Below are 17,479 nucleotides of genomic sequence, written 5' to 3'. Positions count from 1 at the left end.
GGTCAGGTCGGGTTCGGGCAGAGAATCTAAGCTCTAATGTGAAGTTCAGATATTTTCAGCAGAAATATAAAAACACTATGGAAAATAGTTATAATCTACTAAAACATTCATTTTGTGCATTTATTCTCTTTTTGACAGCTGATTTGAATGTGAGACTCATCGGTGAATCTGGAAGCTGCTCTGGTAGAGTGGAGATTTATTATAAAGGCGAGTGGGGAACAGTGTGTGGTAATAACTGGGATATGAGCGATGCAGATGTGGTGTGCAGACAGATTGGATGTGGTAGAGCTCTCCGTGCCTACAGATATGCTTATTTTGGTCGGGGAACTGGACCCATAGTTCTGGATGATGTTCACTGTTATGGAAGTGAAAGATCCCTCACAAAGTGCCATCATAATAGATTCGGAAGAAACAGCTGTAATCACGGAGAAGATGCCAGTGTTACCTGCTCAGGTGAGAAAAGTTTCATTTTCAGGTTTTAATACTGTTTACAGTTTTCTGGATTGTTTAGACATTTTCTGAAAGCATGCCTCATATTCTCTACACACAAATTAAAGAAACACACACACACACAATGGTCAAAACCCCTAAATTATCCTGCAAAATGAAACATTACATTTAAATCAATGTTATTTCTTCTTAAAGTGGAGTTATGTATTATAACTAAGTTTTGGTAGTTATCCACGCCCTCACTCCTCCCACTTCCTTCCCTATTTAAACCGTCACTTCCTCTCTACCTGCTCATTGAACAAACCTCGCGATTGAACAAACCTTGCACCTGTGGTGTTGGCGACCGCTCCTTACCTGGTATACGATGGTTCTGCACCTGTCTGTCTCCTGCGACCAGCTGCTCCCGTCCACCCTAGCTCCTCCACTGCCACTGCTCCAGGCTGCCTTCCCTGGTGGTGGTTTTATCTTGTCTCGGCTGCTGTGGCTGTCGTCTCCTCTACCTGGTCTGGCAGCTACCGTATGGTCTCCTCGGGCCTTAAGCGGTCTCTCTTGCCGCTGCTGCTAAACCCTTCCTCCTGCCCCTGCGGGGCCTTCCTCTCCGCATTCTCTCTCTTTCCACCATCTCTCCAGCGACGCTGCCGCTGTTTATCCTCTCCTGCTGCCCCTGCGGGGCCTCCACGCGGTCTCTGCGTCCTCGGCGGTCTCTCTCCCTCTCTCTCCGCCGCTGCTGCTTCCTTCACGAGGCCCACACGCAACCCTGTCGTCCGCGGCGGTCTCTCTCTCTCTCAGCGCTTCCTCTGCCGCTAAACCACTCCTCGCGTCTTCACCGGACTCCTCTTCACCCCTTTTCGGCGCTGAACGCGCCCCTCCGGCGGCTCACTGCACTGTTTGGAGCCATCTGGTTTGCTTTTCCCCCTCCTGCTGCCTCTCTGGGCGATACTCGAGCTTCGAGCGTTGCCACGCCTCCTCTCTCTCTCCTGAGCGAGTGTAGGCATGCCTTCCATTTCCACGAATCAGCGAAATTCCTGCACAATAGTTCAGCGCCCTTCTTTCTCTCTCTGCCGCTGCCGGCGCCCGCGACGCTCCCGCGGCCCGCTCTTGTTTCCCCTTCCAACCTGCTTTTTTTTCGCCTGACCCGCTGGCTGGCTATGGCTCTGCCTCACTGTGCGGTACTCAAGCGTGGCCACGCCTGCTCTCTCTCTCCTGAGCGAGTGCAGGTGTGTTTTTAATGTCCATAGTTCAGTTAAATTCTTGCAGTGAGTACAGCGCCCTTCTCTCTCTCTCTCTCTGCGTCTTCTTTTTCTCTCGCTGTCTTCTTCCTCTCTCTGCCTCTGCCGGCACCCACGCCGTCTCCACGCTGCCCTATATATATATTTTTTTAAATACATACGTATACACGATTTAATGCAATTACCGCAAAAAAAAAACGAACATGTAGTTCCTGATCGGCTGCGGTTGACCATGATTGACACATGCTCCGCCCTTAGCCTTTGGTGCTCTGGCTTGCAGCATTGCCCTTCTCCATCAGCCTGCTGTGGCTCCGCCTCCCTGCAGCCTCACTGGGCGGTACTCAATCGTGGCCGCACCTCCTCTCTCTCAAGCGAGTGTAGATGTAAAGATGACTTCGGCGCCACCTGCTGGTCACATGCTGCTAGTTTCAGTGACTAAGAGTGCATATCAGGAGACCCCCCCCCCCCCCCCCCCCCAGCTGCCTGTGATATCCCTGCCCTGGGCCGGCTTGCTAAGGCCTGGCACTGACGTTCATGTGAATGCTGACCTGGTTTCGGATTTGAAGACCAATTATCCAACGTGGTGTCCGTCTTTTATGCGGGACAGAGTGCGTGGGTCGCATATGCTCCTTGCTTCCATCATATTCATCCTCGACGCAATCTGAATCATCTTCGCCATCTTTATAATTATCTTGCTCTCATATCAGCATCTTCACCTTCGTAATCTTTGCCTCCATCGCTGCTCTATTTTATTGTGCCAATCTCTGCCTTCATCACTATAACCATTGCCTTCATCATCCCTGCCGTCATCATCATGGCCATCATCACCATCTTCGTCATCGCCACCGTCTCTGCCTGCATCATCTTCATCACCACCTTAGTCGTCATTTTCGTGGCGGTTTTCATCGTCGTCGTCACCTCCATCTTTGCCCACATCACCATCATCGCCGCCATCTTCTCGCCTGCATCTTCATCACTTTCACCTGCTTCGCCTGCGTCATTGCCTTCGTCATCGCCATTGTCTTGAGCGTAATCTCGTTCTCGTCATGGGCCTCTTTATCGCCATCGTCATCATCACCGCCATCTCCGCTGCATCAATTTCATCACCGCCGTAGTCTTCATCACCATTGCCTTTGTCTCTGCCTACATCACCGCCTTCATCTTCATCGCCTCCATCTTCTAGCCCGCATATTCGTTGCTTTCACCTTCTTCGCTCTCATCAACGCCATGCTGAGCATCATCTCGTCCTCATCGAGGCCATCCTTACCTTAATCGTCTCCGCCTCCTTCTCTGTCTGCATCGCCTTCATCGTCGCTGCCATAGTTATCGTTGTGGCTGTCATCGTCATTGTAGTAGCCATCTTCATCCTCATCATTGCCACAATCTCTGCCTACATCACCATCATCGCCGCGATCTTCTCGCCTACGTCTTCATCTTCTTCGCCTTCATCGCCATCGTCTTGGACATCACCTTGCCCTCGCTATGGCCATCTTCGCCACCATAGTCATCATCGCCACCATCTCTGCCTGCATCACCTTCATCATCTCTGCCACAGTTGTCATGGCCATCCTCATTGTCGCCGTCTCTGTCTATCATCGCCATCATCATCGCTGCGATCTTCTCGCCTTCGTCTTCATCTTCATCTTCTTCGCCTTCGTCGCCACACTGCCTTCCCAATGCATCGGCTTTCTCAAAGACTACAAGGTCGGACTTCCAACACTCAGTTGCTGGAGTTCCCAAGCCTTTCACAGTCAGACCTCTTCTTAAATCCTTGCAGTGGTCGAAAGTTCTGATTTAATTTTTGGGGCGTCGGCTTCACGCTTTACAGCGAAGGTGCCCCGAACTCCACCCCAATACTCTGAGTTCGCTCCCCCTCTTTTCTTCTTCTTCTCTGCCCAGTCAAGGGCGTGGGTCAATACTAGCAAAATGGCATTTTGTGTTGTGATCCATATCAGAACTGATAAATAAGAATTAATAAAAAAAAAAAAAAAAAAAACACCATCTGCCACAAAAGCAGAGCTGGACTGGTAATCTGGCATACCGGGCCCGGTGGGCCGACAGTCCTCGGGGGCCGATGCTGTTGGATTTTTTTTCTTCCTTGACCGGCCCACAATTTAGGCTCATTGGGGACTGATCCAATCAGGATATAGGAAGAAAGCGGCCACACCCTTTCTCTGCGTGGTTTAGCTCTGAGCACTCTCTGTCTCTCTCTCTCTTGCTCGCTTAATCGCACCCCGCTCTCTCTCTCTTTCTCGCTGTCTTTCTCTTTCTTTCTTTGTCTCTCGCTCACTCTCTCTCTCTGACAGTCTCTCTCTTTTTCTCCCTCGCTCACTCTCTCTTTCTGACTGTCTCTTTTTCTCTCTCTCTGTCTCTCTCTTTTTCTCCCTCTCTCTCTCTCTCTCTCTGACTGTCTCTCTTTTTCTCGCTCGCTCACTCTCTCTCTGACTGTCTCTCTCTTTTTCTCTCTGGCTTGCTCTCTCTCTCTGACTGTCTCTCTCTTTTTCTCGCTCACTCTCTCTCTGACTGTCTCTCTCTTTTTCTCCCTCGCTCACTCTCTCTCTGTCTTATCTTTTTCTCCCTCGCTCACTCTCTCTCTCTCTGTCTCTTTTTCCCCCTCGCTCACTCTCTCTCTCTGTTTATCTCTTTTTCTCTCTCGCTCGCTTTCTCTCTGACTGTCTCTCTCTTTTTCTCCCTCGCTCACTCTCTCTCTCTCTGACTGTCTCTCTCTTTTTCTCTCTCGCTGGCATTCTCTCTCTGTCTCTCTTTTTCTCCCTCGCTCACTCTCTCTGACTGTCTCTCTTTTTCTCTCTTGCTCACTCTCTCTCTCTGACTGTCTCTCTCTTTTTCTCCCTCGCTCACTCACTCTCTCTCTGACTGTCTCTCTTTTTCTCCCTCACTCTCTCTCTCTCTCTCTCTGAATGTCTCTCTTTTTCTTCCTCGCTCTCTCTCTCTGACTGTCTCTCCTTTTCTCCTTCGCTCACTCTCTCTCTGACTGTCTCTCTTTTTCTCCCTCGCTCGCTTTCTCTCTCTGACTGTCTCTCTTTTTCTCCCTCGCTCGCTTTCTCTTTCTGACTGTCTCTCTTTTTCTCCCTCGCTCTCTCTCTCTCTCTGACTGTCTCTCTTTTTCTCCCTCGCTCTCTCTCTCTCTCTCTGACTGTCTCTCTCTTTTTCTCTCTGGCTCACTCTCTCTCTCTCTGACTGTCTCTCTCTTTTTCTCCCTCACTCATTCTCTCTCTCTGACTGTCTCTCCTTTTCAAAAATGCCAGGGCCGATTTTTTTTGTCCCAGTCCAGCCCTGGACAAAAGCATATCACAAGCCTTCTCAATGTCAAAAGAAGACTGTCACAACCACCTCTTTACGAGCTTGAGCTTGCATAACATCAGACTCCAAACTAATAACTGAAACCATTGGCATCCTCTCCTTTCCAAAACCACTCTGATGGGGTGAAAAACAATTCCGCTGTTCTAAAAAGTACGAAAGCCTCTCTATCACCATATGCTCCATCACCTTGCTCAAGTGAAGTAAGAGAAATTGGTCTGTACCCCTTAGGGTCTTTAACAGGTTTTCCTATAGAAACTACCACTGCCAATTTCCCTTTCCAACACCCCTCATATTCTTAATTATCCCCCGTACTTCACTAACCATAACATGCATCCCTGTAATATTACAGTATGTTTTCCACTACTGCCTTTTTGCTATATTCACAGTCCTTCTCACTACCGCTTGAAGTTGTTGATACGCGATCAAATCCCCAAATGCTCAACCGCCAAAGTACATTCAGCTGTCCACCATGGCAAGGGTCTCCTTTGTCTAGGAGGTTTCTTCCTAGAAATAGCTTCTTTTGCTGCCTCATGCTAAATAGTACAAAGATCCTGATTACATTTATCAACATCCCCTGAGATTGACCAGTCTTGCGACCCCTTATCACACTTATCAGTAAACTTAAGCCACTCTGGCTTTACTAAAATTCCATCTGGGCAAAAATTTCCTCTGCACTCTAGAAACATCAATGCCTAGTGTAATGAAAATGGGATAATGATCAAAGAAGTAGTATCCTGAGTAGTAACCCAAAGAAGTATCCTGACTGACCACCCACTCACTCCTCCTTACTCATCTAGTGATATTCAATCTAGTACTATTATCATCATTAAGACAAACAAGATTGTGGCCCCCAAGGAATTCTTCCACCACCATTCCATTATAATCTGTAGTCAAACTACCCCACAGTGTATTGTGCGCATTAAAATCCCCACACCAAATAATTTTAAGATGCCCTGAACCACCAATCCCTTCCAATATATCTAGTGAAAGCTTATGGCATGGATTGTACAGATTAGCCACTACAGACAGTGTCTGCTCTGCCCGTCTGGTCAGCCCGGTACTAGTAGACTCCCAAGTAATTTTACTAAATATTTTTCAGCAGATCTCACAATAATCTTAATCTTCTCTGTCCTTCTCCCTGTCTGTGCCGTACAATTCACAACATCCGCCATAAACATTACAAATTTAACTTTGTCTACCACTTGGGTATCAGAAGTAATAGGACACCTTGTTTGAGGGACAATCTCTGGTCTCGCCATAGTACCAATGACTTTCTGCCCCCACCCACCTGTGCTAACCTTCGGTGGAGCAGGTCCACCAACTTCCTTTAGCGCTTCTGCATCTTTGTACATAAATTCCCTGAGCCTTTGCAGTCTTTTTGTGTATTTCACACCCCCCATACGCTGCTCTATGACCCCCCCCCCTGCAGAATTTAGGCTTTACCTTCTCTCCACAGTTACCATAAGCTCTCGCCCACAGACACCACATTTCTTTTTAGCCCTGCAAACAGTAGCAACATGGCCATATCTTTGACAATTAAATCTTAACTTATCTTAACGGAGATGGAATGTATGGCCTGACAGTGAAGCTCACGTAAGATTGACCCTGCCCGGTAATCCCTGACCATCAAACTGTATCATCACAGATAAGCTATCTGACTTCACCCCTTCTTTAGAGCCCTTTAATCCAGGGGTGTCCAAACTACGGCCCGCGGGCCATTTGCGGCACGTTTCCTTTTGTGGAGCGGCCCGCGAGGTATCTTAGAAATAGAATGAAAGTTGGCCCGCTCTTAAGCAGGTTTTTATAATGTGAGATTCAAAGTTTGAACGCTAGGTGTCAGAAACGGGCCACAGAGTCGGAGAGGGTGCGCATTTCTAGCGCAGAAAAACGGGGCAAAAGAGTCTAAAAGCGGAGAGAGTGCGGATTTCTAGCGCACAAAAACGGGGCAAAAGAGTCTAAAAGCGGAGAGAGTGCGCATTTCTAGCGCAGAAAAACGGGGCAAAAGAGTCTAAAAGCGGAGAGAGTGCGCATTTCTAGCGCAGAAAAACGGGGCAAAAGAGTCTAAAAGCGGAAAGAGTGCGCATTTCTAGCACAGAAAAACGGGGCAAAAGAGTCTAAAAGCGGAGAGAGTGCGCATTTCTAGCGCAGAAAAACGGGGCAAAAGAGTCTAAAAGCGGAGAGAGTGCGCATTTCTAGCGCAGAAAAACGGGGCAAAAGAGTCTAAAAGCGGAGAGAGTGCGCATTTCTAGCGCAGAAAAACGGGGCAAAAGAGTCTAAAAGCGGAGAGGGTGCGCATTTCTAGCGCAGAAATACGGGGCATAAGAGTCTAAAAGCGGAGAGAGTGCGGATTTCTAACGCAGAAAAACGCGACAAAAGAGTCTAAAAGCGGAAAGAGTGCGCATTTCTAGCGCAGAAAAACGGGGCAAAAGGGTCTAAAAGCGGAGAGGGTGTGCATTTCTAGCGCAGAAAAACAGGCCAAAGAGTCTAAAAGCGGAGAGAGTGCGCATTTCTAGCGCGGAAAAACGGGGCAAAGAGTCTAAAAGCGGAGAGAGTGCGCATTTCTAGCGCAGAAAAACGGGGCAAAAGAGTCTAAAAGCGGAGAGTGTAAAATGGTGTGTAAATGAAATAATCAAGAAAAAAGTATTATTTAAAGTGGTATATTTCATTATTTGTTTTATTACAGAGTCTGTGGCCCGTGACTTCAAATATATTTCTCCTTCTGGCCCCCAACAAAAAAAAGTTTGGACACTCCTGCTTTAATCGAACAGCTTCAACCGCTTTGCCTCCAGGGACATTTTTTTTAAGTTGGTCCGTAGACACATCCAAGGGGACACCCGTTATGACTCCCCTCAAACACGATTTCTCCCTAATTAGACTTGGAACAATTTTAAAGTTACTTTAGCTCCAACCACATCCCCTAGTGCAGCTTTCAGATCCGCAGTTAGCTTGAGAGGGCTAACATTACAATCCGCTTAGGTTCCATATTTCAAAAGCACCACAAACTTCTCTTTCCTTTGCTTAGCCTGCTCCCTCCTCTCTCCACCATCATTACAATCCACATCTTCAGACCTGTGCCTACCTTTTTTCTTACGCACTGTATGCCATTCTCCTCCGCCCCCCCAACCGCCACCTGTGTTTCGAAACAGGTCTTACTCTCTTTCTGACCCCTCGTCGTCATCTTCCATCGCTACTCCAGTCACAGCTCTGTTTCTGCCAAATGCCTCCCTCCCACCCAGGCCCAATCTCACTTTTAGCTAATTTTGTTTATTTTGTTTTCTTTTTTTTTATATGTTTGACTATTGTTTGCACCTTTCACTTGTGCACATACAGTGGTCGTCATACAAAACAAAGGAATCAACTGTACTAAAAGTAAAATACTGTAAATACTGTGTAGGGAAAAGTAGGAATACATTTCCCTAATAATTGAAACATACTTTATTTTTGTAGTCCTACAGAACAGTTCACAGACAACACTGTACTACTGTTCTGATTGATACTGTATTTTTATGCAGTAGTGCAGTTTCTGGGTGCTACACTGTATCTGCTTAAATTTGGCTGAACCTGTTTCTCTTTCACACTAAAGCTCTGACTGCTAATTGTAAATCTGTGTGACAGGTCAGGTGTTTGATCATGTGACGACTCAGTGTGTATAGAAAAGTAATTAACTTTAGGGGTTTGAATAACAGTGTGTTCCTTGTGGAAAGAAGAGATTTTCTTCATGAAAATTGTGTGCAGTGTTTTGAAAAAAGTGTTTTGTAACTGCACTTTGAGTGTAAAGCAGGAGATGTGCTTGTAGTTTAGAAGAACTGCTTCGGGAGGTTGGTGCCTGAGTTGAATTGATGTTTTGGTCATTGTGTCTCAAATATCAGTATTCATAAGTAACCAACAGTGAAAAACTGTAATATCTACTACTTTTTTTACTGAAACAAATGAAATCCTTTTCTTTTATTTTCTGCTGTAAATCAGACAGTATCAGGCTGGTAAATGGAACAGGTAACTGTGATGGCAGAGTGGAGATCTATCATGATGGTCAGTGGGGAACAGTGTGTGGTGATAACTGGGACATGAAGGATGCAGAGGTAGTGTGCAGACAGGTGGGATGTGGCAGAGCTCTCAACTCCACTCATAGTGCTCACTTTGGTGAGGGAAATGGACCAGTATTACTGGATGATGTTGGCTGTTCTGGACAAGAAAACAACCTCATAAGTTGCTCTCATGGAGGTCTTGGAATGACCAACTGTAGTCACAGTGAAGATGCTGGTGTTATCTGCTCAGGTAAGATACTGTTTCTGGTAAGCAATTCTGTTAAATTGCTTAAAAATAAACGTTCATTTACTGACATTACTTCTTTACAGATGTCCTGCAGAGCCCCACATTCACCCTGATCTCACATAACTTCACCATGGCGCCTGGTGAAACTGTTCAGTTCAGATGTGCTGCACCCAACCCAACATCCATCTCTGTAGACTTCCGTTTACTTAAAGATGGAGAATTGATAAAATCTCAAAAAGATCAATCTACAACAACATTTACTGTGATTGTGGACACATCATATCAGGGCCAGTACAGCTGTGAATATAGATACCAGAGAGGAAGATCCACCATGTCGTCATTCAGGAGCAACTCCATCAGCATCACTGTGGGTAAGAGCACAGAAAGCTTTAAAACTCTCTTTATAGCTTTGTCTTAATTGCACCTCCAATTACCGGTTTTAATATGATTTTGTGTAGAGACGAAGATTGCCACGCTCATGTGCATTTCTGAACACCAGTTTGAGTAAACAGGTCACTGTGTTTTCACGTCTGCACTTTGTCTTGTCTGCATATGATCAGGATAATCAGGAGCAGGGCCCCCAACACCGCTGTTATCAGAATACAGTGACAGTTTTTCTTGCAACTATACTGTTGTTCATAATGTTGACAGCCCCATCTTCAGCTGAAAATGTTGTATGTTTTTAAAGCGGTCAGTGAAGAAACATGTGGTCATATCGTTTTCCACACAGTACCAGTCGTTCCGTTGACGATAATAAAAGAAAGAATAGTCTATGAGACCTTCAGTGCAGGAAGATACAGCTTTATTCAGAAGTTTGTTCAAAGCCTAGCACTTATAATCCGTCTCCCCGACTAGATCTCAACCCAGTCCTGACTCTCCGAGACCAACTTCACTCTACCTCCAGACAGCACAGATTATATACACACATTTCACAAAGGGGAAGGGCCATACTCACTAACCAATAATAATTCAGTTGCAGAACAGGACCTAAGCCAGACGGCCAGCTCTCCTAACTAAAGGAATTCAACCTTTTACCTTTGAGCCTGGTGGAACATACTTTACAGAGGTTTCTCAGAGCCTTTAATGACTACGGCTCCACTAAATCTGAACACAGATTTGCAGTAGAGATAGACGCCTACAAAATATCTAACAATACAATTCTTAATTAAAAGTTTTATCCTACAATACTTGTCAGACACAAGGTGGGAAAGGAAGGTGAAAACACTAAAGGCAGAGACAGGACCTCAAGGGGCATGACACAGGCATGGTGGAGGAAAGGTAAACAAAGAAAGAGCAGTAAAAACACGGGGTCAGGACATGACAGAAGTCCCCTGTCTAAACAATAAAAACAAACCAATGAAAAAACGGCACCCAGGAGCGGGACGAGAGGGGCCAGGAAGGAACCGGACATGGAGCGGGACAGAGGACGAGACCAGAAGAGAAACTGGATGGGGGACAAGAACGGAGACTGGACAGAGAACGGAGACTTGACAGAAAATGGGGAATGGACAGGGGACTGGACAAGTGACGAGAATGTAGACTGGACGGGGGACTGGACATGGGACACAAACAGGGGCTGAACATTAGACTGGACAGGAAAATGAGATGAGATGTTCAACTGACACAGAGACTGCACAGAGGATGGTACAAGCAACAGGACAAAAGACTGTGTAGGGGACTGTAAATTGGACATGAATGGAGACTGGACATTACTGGACAAGGGAACTGGGAAGAATACCCTGACAGGGATGAACACAGTGACGGGGACGGGAACAGAGACGAAAACAGAAACGGGTACTGGGACACAGACTGAGACAGGAACTAACACAGAAAGAGACAAAGGAACAAAAAACACAGATGGGTGCCCAGGACTGGCAAAAGTCTAAGAGTGCCTGTGGGGCCAGCCAGGCAGCAGAACAGGAACAGCTTGAGCTGCGGACAGGGACTGGCAGGGACCGGTGCTGCCACGGCTGCCTCCATCGTCAGAGCAGCGGGTACGGGGATGTGGGAGTCGTAGACGTAAAAGCCGTAGACAGGGACCGGCGCTGCCTTTGCTGCCTCCATCGTCAGAGCAGCGGGTACGGGGATGTGGGAGTCGTAGACGTAAGAGCCCTGGACAGGGACCGGCGCTGCCTCTGCTGCCCCCTGGAATGGGGGGCGCAGCACTACTCCTGGAGGAATCATTTTGGGAGTACGGGTTGGCGCAGGAAAGAAGTGCTCCTCCTCAGGGTCGATGGGCGCATGCAGGCAGTGCCATAAGTCCTCTGGGCCATCCATTTGCGGATCTGTATTGCAGGAGCAAGGAGAGGACATGGAGAGCGGACGCAAACGAGATTGAATTTATTAACAGAAATAAACCAAAATAAACACAAAACAGTATAAATAAACAGACAAGGAAACTAGAATAAACAAACACAGATAGAGCAGTAAAAACACGGAAACATGACAGACACGGAACAGGGCCAGGACGTGACAATAGACGTAAAAGTGTTCTTGGTACATCTGGCAAAATTGGCTGGTAAGTTTTTGTTATGGTGAAGAGAAATTAGTTTTATGGTAATTCATAAACAGTTTAAGAAAGAAAGTTTATATATTTTGAGCAGAAATATGAAAATATTAGGGGAAACAAATACAATCTGCTAAAGCAGTTTTTTGTGCATTTATTCTCTTTATTGACAGTTGGTTTAAATGTGAGGCTCATCAATGGAACTGGAAGCTGCTCTGGTAGAGTGGAGGTTTATTATAAAGGACAGTGGGGAACAGTGTGTGATGATTACTGGGACATAAAAGATGCAGACGTGGTGTGCAAACAGATTGGATGTGGCAGAGCTGTATATGTCCACAGAAATGCTTTTTCTAATTTTGGTCGGGGAACTGGCCCCATACTTCTGCATGATGTTCACTGTTTTGGAGGTGAAAAGTCCATCACAGAGTGCCGTCATAATGGATTTGGAAGACACGACTGTAATCACAATGAAGATGCCGGTGTCACTTGCTCAGGTGAGGAAAGTTTCCTTTTTAGGTTTTAATACTGTTTTAATATCTACTACTTGTTTATTGAAACAAATGAAATATTTTTCTTTAATTTTACGCTGCAAATCAGACAATATCAGGTTGATAAATGGAACAGGTAACTGTGATGGCAGAGTGGAGATCTATCATGATGGTCAGTGGGGAACAGTGTGTGGTGATAACTGGGACATGAAGGATGCAGAGGTAGTGTGCAGACAGATGGGATGTGGCAGAGCTCTCAGCATCACTCATAGTGCTCGCTTTGGTGAGGGAAATGGACCAGTATTACTGGATGATGTTGGCTGTTCTGGACAAGAAAACAACCTCTTAAGTTGCTCTCATAGAGGTCTTGGAACAACCAACTGTAGTCACAGTGAAGATGCTAGTGTAGTCTGCTCAGGTAAGCTACCCTATTTAAAAAAATACCCTTTTTGGAAAATGAATATTCATTAACTGAAATTACCTCTTTAACAGATGATGTCCTGCAGAGCCCCGTACTTGTCCTGATCTCATCAGACTCCACTGTGTTGCCTGGAAAAACTGTTAGTTTCAGATGTGCAATACGTAACCCATCCATCGATGCAGACTTTCATTTATTTAAAGATGGAGTATCGATAAAAACCCAAACAGCTAAATCTTACAGTACATTTACTCTGACTGTGGATACCTCAGATCAGGGTCAGTACAGCTGTGACTATTCATATTGGAAAAACAACTCCATCATCTCATCATTTAGGAGCAACTCCATCAGCGTCACTGTGGGTAAGTGAACAGTAGGCTTTGTAATAAGGAGGTGTTAAAGTTCATATTACACCTCCATATGTGATCAAAACACTGTTTGTGTGTTTTAGGAGAGGCTGAACTTCATGCAAGATTCTAAGCTATAGGGGTTGGACAAGAAAACTGAAACACCGGTCATTTTAGTGTGGAAGGTTTCATGGCTAAATCGGAGGACAAAGTTTTGGTGCATGTCTTGCTGGCGCATCTGTGACCAAGACAGCAAGTCTTTGTGATGTATCAAGAGTGTATCCAGGGTAATGTCAGCATACCAACAAGAAGGACGAACCACATCCAACAGGATTAACTGTGGATGTAAGCGTAAGCTGTCTGAAAGGGACATAAAACCACGGCTGCCCAAATCACGCGGAATTCAATGTGCACCTCAAAATCTCTTGTTTACACCAGTCCGTCTTGTTTAGAACTGTCCGTCGGGACAGTAAATTATTGTGGTCTAAAACCAGGTGTTTCAGTTTCATTGTCCAACCAGTTAGGTTCGCTCTGGGAGCAAAGTACATGATAGAAATGAGACCAAGGACGTGGCAATTATGAAATGTATTAAAAGTTATTACAATACAGTAAAAAAAAAAACAAAAAAAAACAGTAATCACAAAGTTTGTCCAGAAAAATAACACAGCCAGAACCAACGCACACTTTCCAAAACAAAACCCACCTCCGTCTCTTAAAGGCTTATAATTGGCTGCTATTTTGAGCATTGAGAATTCATGAGAATTCTGACTGGCCGCTGTTTAGTGCGCCGAACTCTCTAAGAAATCTGATTGGCCGCTTCTTAGCGCCAATTTTATTTCTTTTGTGAAATAATTTAAAACAGTTTATTTGGAAGAGTTTTTGTCATTTTTGTACTATTCAGAATGAATCAAAAATATGAGTATAGTTTTCCATTCTTCATTTATCCACTTTATCAGTGTCTTGTGTGACCCATTTAAGACCTGGGTTACAAGTAATAGAGGTAAAATGATTTTCAAATCCCAAAACATTGGCCTATAGGTCAACAGATATTGCCAATGTTGATCCAGTAACCTCTATTTTCCTTTGATGGGCCGGATAGATTAGGTCTAACACCTCCCATCTGAAAGCCTCAGCAGAAGTATATGGTAACATAGCCAAACCATAGCAGTTCACAGACTAATTGGAAATGGTCCATGGTCCCAGGGAGTCTGTGCTGTCTGCACCATAGTCATAGTTGTGGATTAGTGACTTCCAAGAACTTGTGGCCGGTTAGACAAATGAAGAAGACTGTCCCCAGCACAGATCGGAGAATATTTTAGGTACTTGATCCAGAAACAGGACCACAGAGAGCTAAAGCTGGCATGTGGGGTTTGAGCATAGATCAATTATAACCACTATCATGAGGCTCAGGTGCTTGGTTAAGAGCAGGCCTATTTATTAAAACCTGAAAATACTGCAGTGGAGATAAACACGGCTAAGTGGTCCAGCTAAGAAGCGCAAGGAACTAGGGCAGAAAAGACGTTGCTGCTCGAGGTGGGCTAAGTGTTGGGCTCTAGGAAAGAGAATGAAGGGAGAAGAAAATGATGTTTGAACCCCTTTTATACTGGTTGGTCTTCAGGTCTCAAATCTTTTTTTTGAATTCTTCAAGCCAGTTTCAATATAACGTGTTTGTTCTCAACACATACTCAGAATTAACACTATTATTACAAATATAGAGAAATGTTAACCTTCACTTCAATGTTTTTTTTTCTTTTATGTATAATATATTTAAATGTGTCCAAGAATTAACAGCAAAACGGAAACGTATGACTTTTTGTGTAGACAAAATGTTTTGCTTCTTCTATGAAAAAGTTTTATTTAAACTGTGTATATATATTCTTTTTTTTATAGCTGTTTTTAAGGTGAAACTCGTTGGTGGCACTGGAAACTGCTCTGGTAGAGTGGAGGTTTATTATGAAGGCCGGTGGGGAACAGTGTGTGATGATGACTGGGACATGAATGATGCAGATGTGGTGTGCAGACAGATGGGATGTGGACAGGCTCTCAGTGCCCACAGCAGTGCTGATTTTGGTAAAGGATTTGGCCGGATACTTCTGGATAATGTTGGTTGTTCTGGAAGTGAAAGCTCCCTCACAGAGTGCCGTCATAGTGGATTTGAAAAACACGACTGTGATCATGATGAAGATGCTGGTGTTACTTGTTCAGGTAAGAAAAAAGTGCATCTTTAGTTTGTAATCTTTATCATCAATCACACTCATTTTTAGTTTGTTTCATCTGCAAACAGTTCTTTAATTTAGTGGAAAAAAACATCATGTTGCAAATTTCAGATTTTATTTTTTTTAAAGGCACACTATTTAAACCTTGGTTGGTTTTCCGACTGGCAAACATAACAGTAAAGGGTTCATGCATTTTATGGTTAAAAGTAAAATACAATCAGATTTATTTATTTATTTTTTATCATTTTAGGGTCATCAGTAAAAAAGTTTTATGGCTATTAAACGCAACAAGATCTTGTATTGTGTTAACTAAAAATATTGAAATTAAAAATTTATTTGGGGTCTTAAAGCTCTGCATCTTTTTGTTATTTCAACTATTTCTCATTTTCTGCAAAAAAATGATAATATTTTGATTAGGAATTTAGGAGAAATGTTGTCTGTAGTTTATAGAATAAAACAGCAATGTTCCTTTTACTCTTTTTAAACATATACCTATAAAAAGCAAAATCAGTGAAACTAATTCAGAAACTGAAGTGCTCTCTTAATTTTTTTAATTAAGAGCTGTATAGTCATTATAAACACAGGGTGTCTGGTAGGTTTCAAGACCTCTTTCTGGATATGAAATCCATGATGTTTAATGGTGCTGATACAAGGGTTTACTTTGAACGTAGAGACATCAGAACGGCAAACTCAATCTTCATTTGCTAATTCACACATGATTACACCAAAGAAACACAGAATTAGAACTGAAGAGAGCAGATGAGCTAAAAGAGAGCGCTCATTAAAACCAGCAGATTCATCTACTCTGAAGAGACTGAACCACAATGCATGTTTTAAAAGTACCTTTAGGTATGCTCTGTGAAATTACACACAAGAATTCACAAGAATCTTCAAGCACAAATGAAAACATTTAGGGTAAAAGTGTTTTTGCACCACTGTCTGACACTACAGTAAATCAGCTACAGTACCCAACAAAAGTAAGTACTCCCCTCGCATTTCTGTAAATATTTTACTAAACATTACATTACATTACATTACATTTTGCAGACGCTTTTGTCCAAAGCGACTTACAATAGTGAAGTACAAAAGTAATAGAAGTTAAAGATAAAACATTTTTAGATAGGGCTTAAAGGAGGTTGAAGGGAAATAATGGGATAGAGGAGTGAAGGAGGGGAAGAGGACATTGAGGTTAGAAGTAGTTAGTGTGTTAGAGGTGTTAAGAGAGTAGGTGATCTTTGAAGAGCTCTGTCTTCAGGAGTTTCTTAAAGATAGCGAGAGATTCTCCTGATCTGGTAGTGGAAGGTAGTTTGTTCCACCATTGGGGAACTCTGTATGAGAACAGTCTGGATTGCTTTGTGTGAATGTTTGTTTGGTAAAGCGAGGCGACGTTCATTGGAGGAGCGCAGCGGCCAGGAGGTAACGTAAGTCTTCAGGAGTGAGTGCAGGTAGGAAGGAGCTGTTCTGTCATCACCTTGTACCACTATACAGTGGTATGAAAAAGTTTGAGCACCCCTGATAATTTGTATGATATTTCGGATCAGCAACTTCAGTTATATCATGAAGCAGACGAAGACAGTGATATTTAAGAAATGAAATGAAGTTTACAGGATTTATAGAAAGTGTGCAATAAAGCTTTAAACAAAATTAAATTAGGCAGGTGCATAAATTTGGGCACCCCAACAGAACAATTACATCAATATTTAGTAGATCCTCCTTTTAGCAGAACAAAACAGACTTTAGGTGCTTCTTATAGCTTCCAATGAGGGTCTGGAAATTTGTTTGAAGGTTAAAGGATTTTAGATCATTCTTCTTTACACAACATCTCCAGTTCAGTCAGGTTTGATGGTTTCTGATCATGAACTTTCAATCACACCACAGATTTTCAGTAATATTCTGGTCTGGAGACTGAGATGATCATTCCAGAACGTTGTTCCTCTGCATGAATGATTTAGTAGATTTTGAGCAGTGTATAGTGTTTAGGGTCGTTGTCTTGTTGAAGTATCCAGCCCCGGTACAACTTAAATTTTTTCACTCATTTTAAATGCATGGTTAACAGCAGCTCTAGCCGCAGTTACCATCACTTCACTGAGGAAGTTTGGGAAAATTGAAGGATTTTCAAGTCAAGTAGTTTTATTGTCAATACTGCATATGTACAGGACATACAGAGGAATGAAATTACGTTACTCTCCTTCCCAAATTACAGCAAGTACAGAAATAGATATATAATATAAA

The 17,479-nt window shown here is 43.9% G+C and overlaps 1 protein-coding gene across 1 annotated transcript in view; it reads left to right on the top strand.

Annotated features, from left to right (window-relative positions):
- The window catches only part of LOC111189209 (uncharacterized), a 219,195-nt gene that overhangs the window by 196,023 nt on the left and 5,693 nt on the right, over positions 1-17,479 (top strand). The window contains exons 38-44 of the mRNA XM_049468276.1: positions 139-453; positions 8,967-9,275; positions 9,356-9,643; positions 11,952-12,272; positions 12,376-12,684; positions 12,759-13,046; positions 14,922-15,236. Coding sequence (XP_049324233.1) covers positions 139-453; positions 8,967-9,275; positions 9,356-9,643; positions 11,952-12,272; positions 12,376-12,684; positions 12,759-13,046; positions 14,922-15,236 — 2,145 coding nt within the window. The remainder of the gene's footprint in view (positions 1-138; positions 454-8,966; positions 9,276-9,355; positions 9,644-11,951; positions 12,273-12,375; positions 12,685-12,758; positions 13,047-14,921; positions 15,237-17,479) is intronic.

The sequence above is a fragment of the Astyanax mexicanus genome, chromosome 19, assembly GCF_023375975.1.
Source record: "Astyanax mexicanus isolate ESR-SI-001 chromosome 19, AstMex3_surface, whole genome shotgun sequence".
Classification (NCBI taxonomy): domain Eukaryota; kingdom Metazoa; phylum Chordata; class Actinopteri; order Characiformes; family Acestrorhamphidae; genus Astyanax; species Astyanax mexicanus.
Note: the sequence above shows the minus strand (reverse complement) of the source record. Positions and strands in the feature narration are given on the sequence as shown.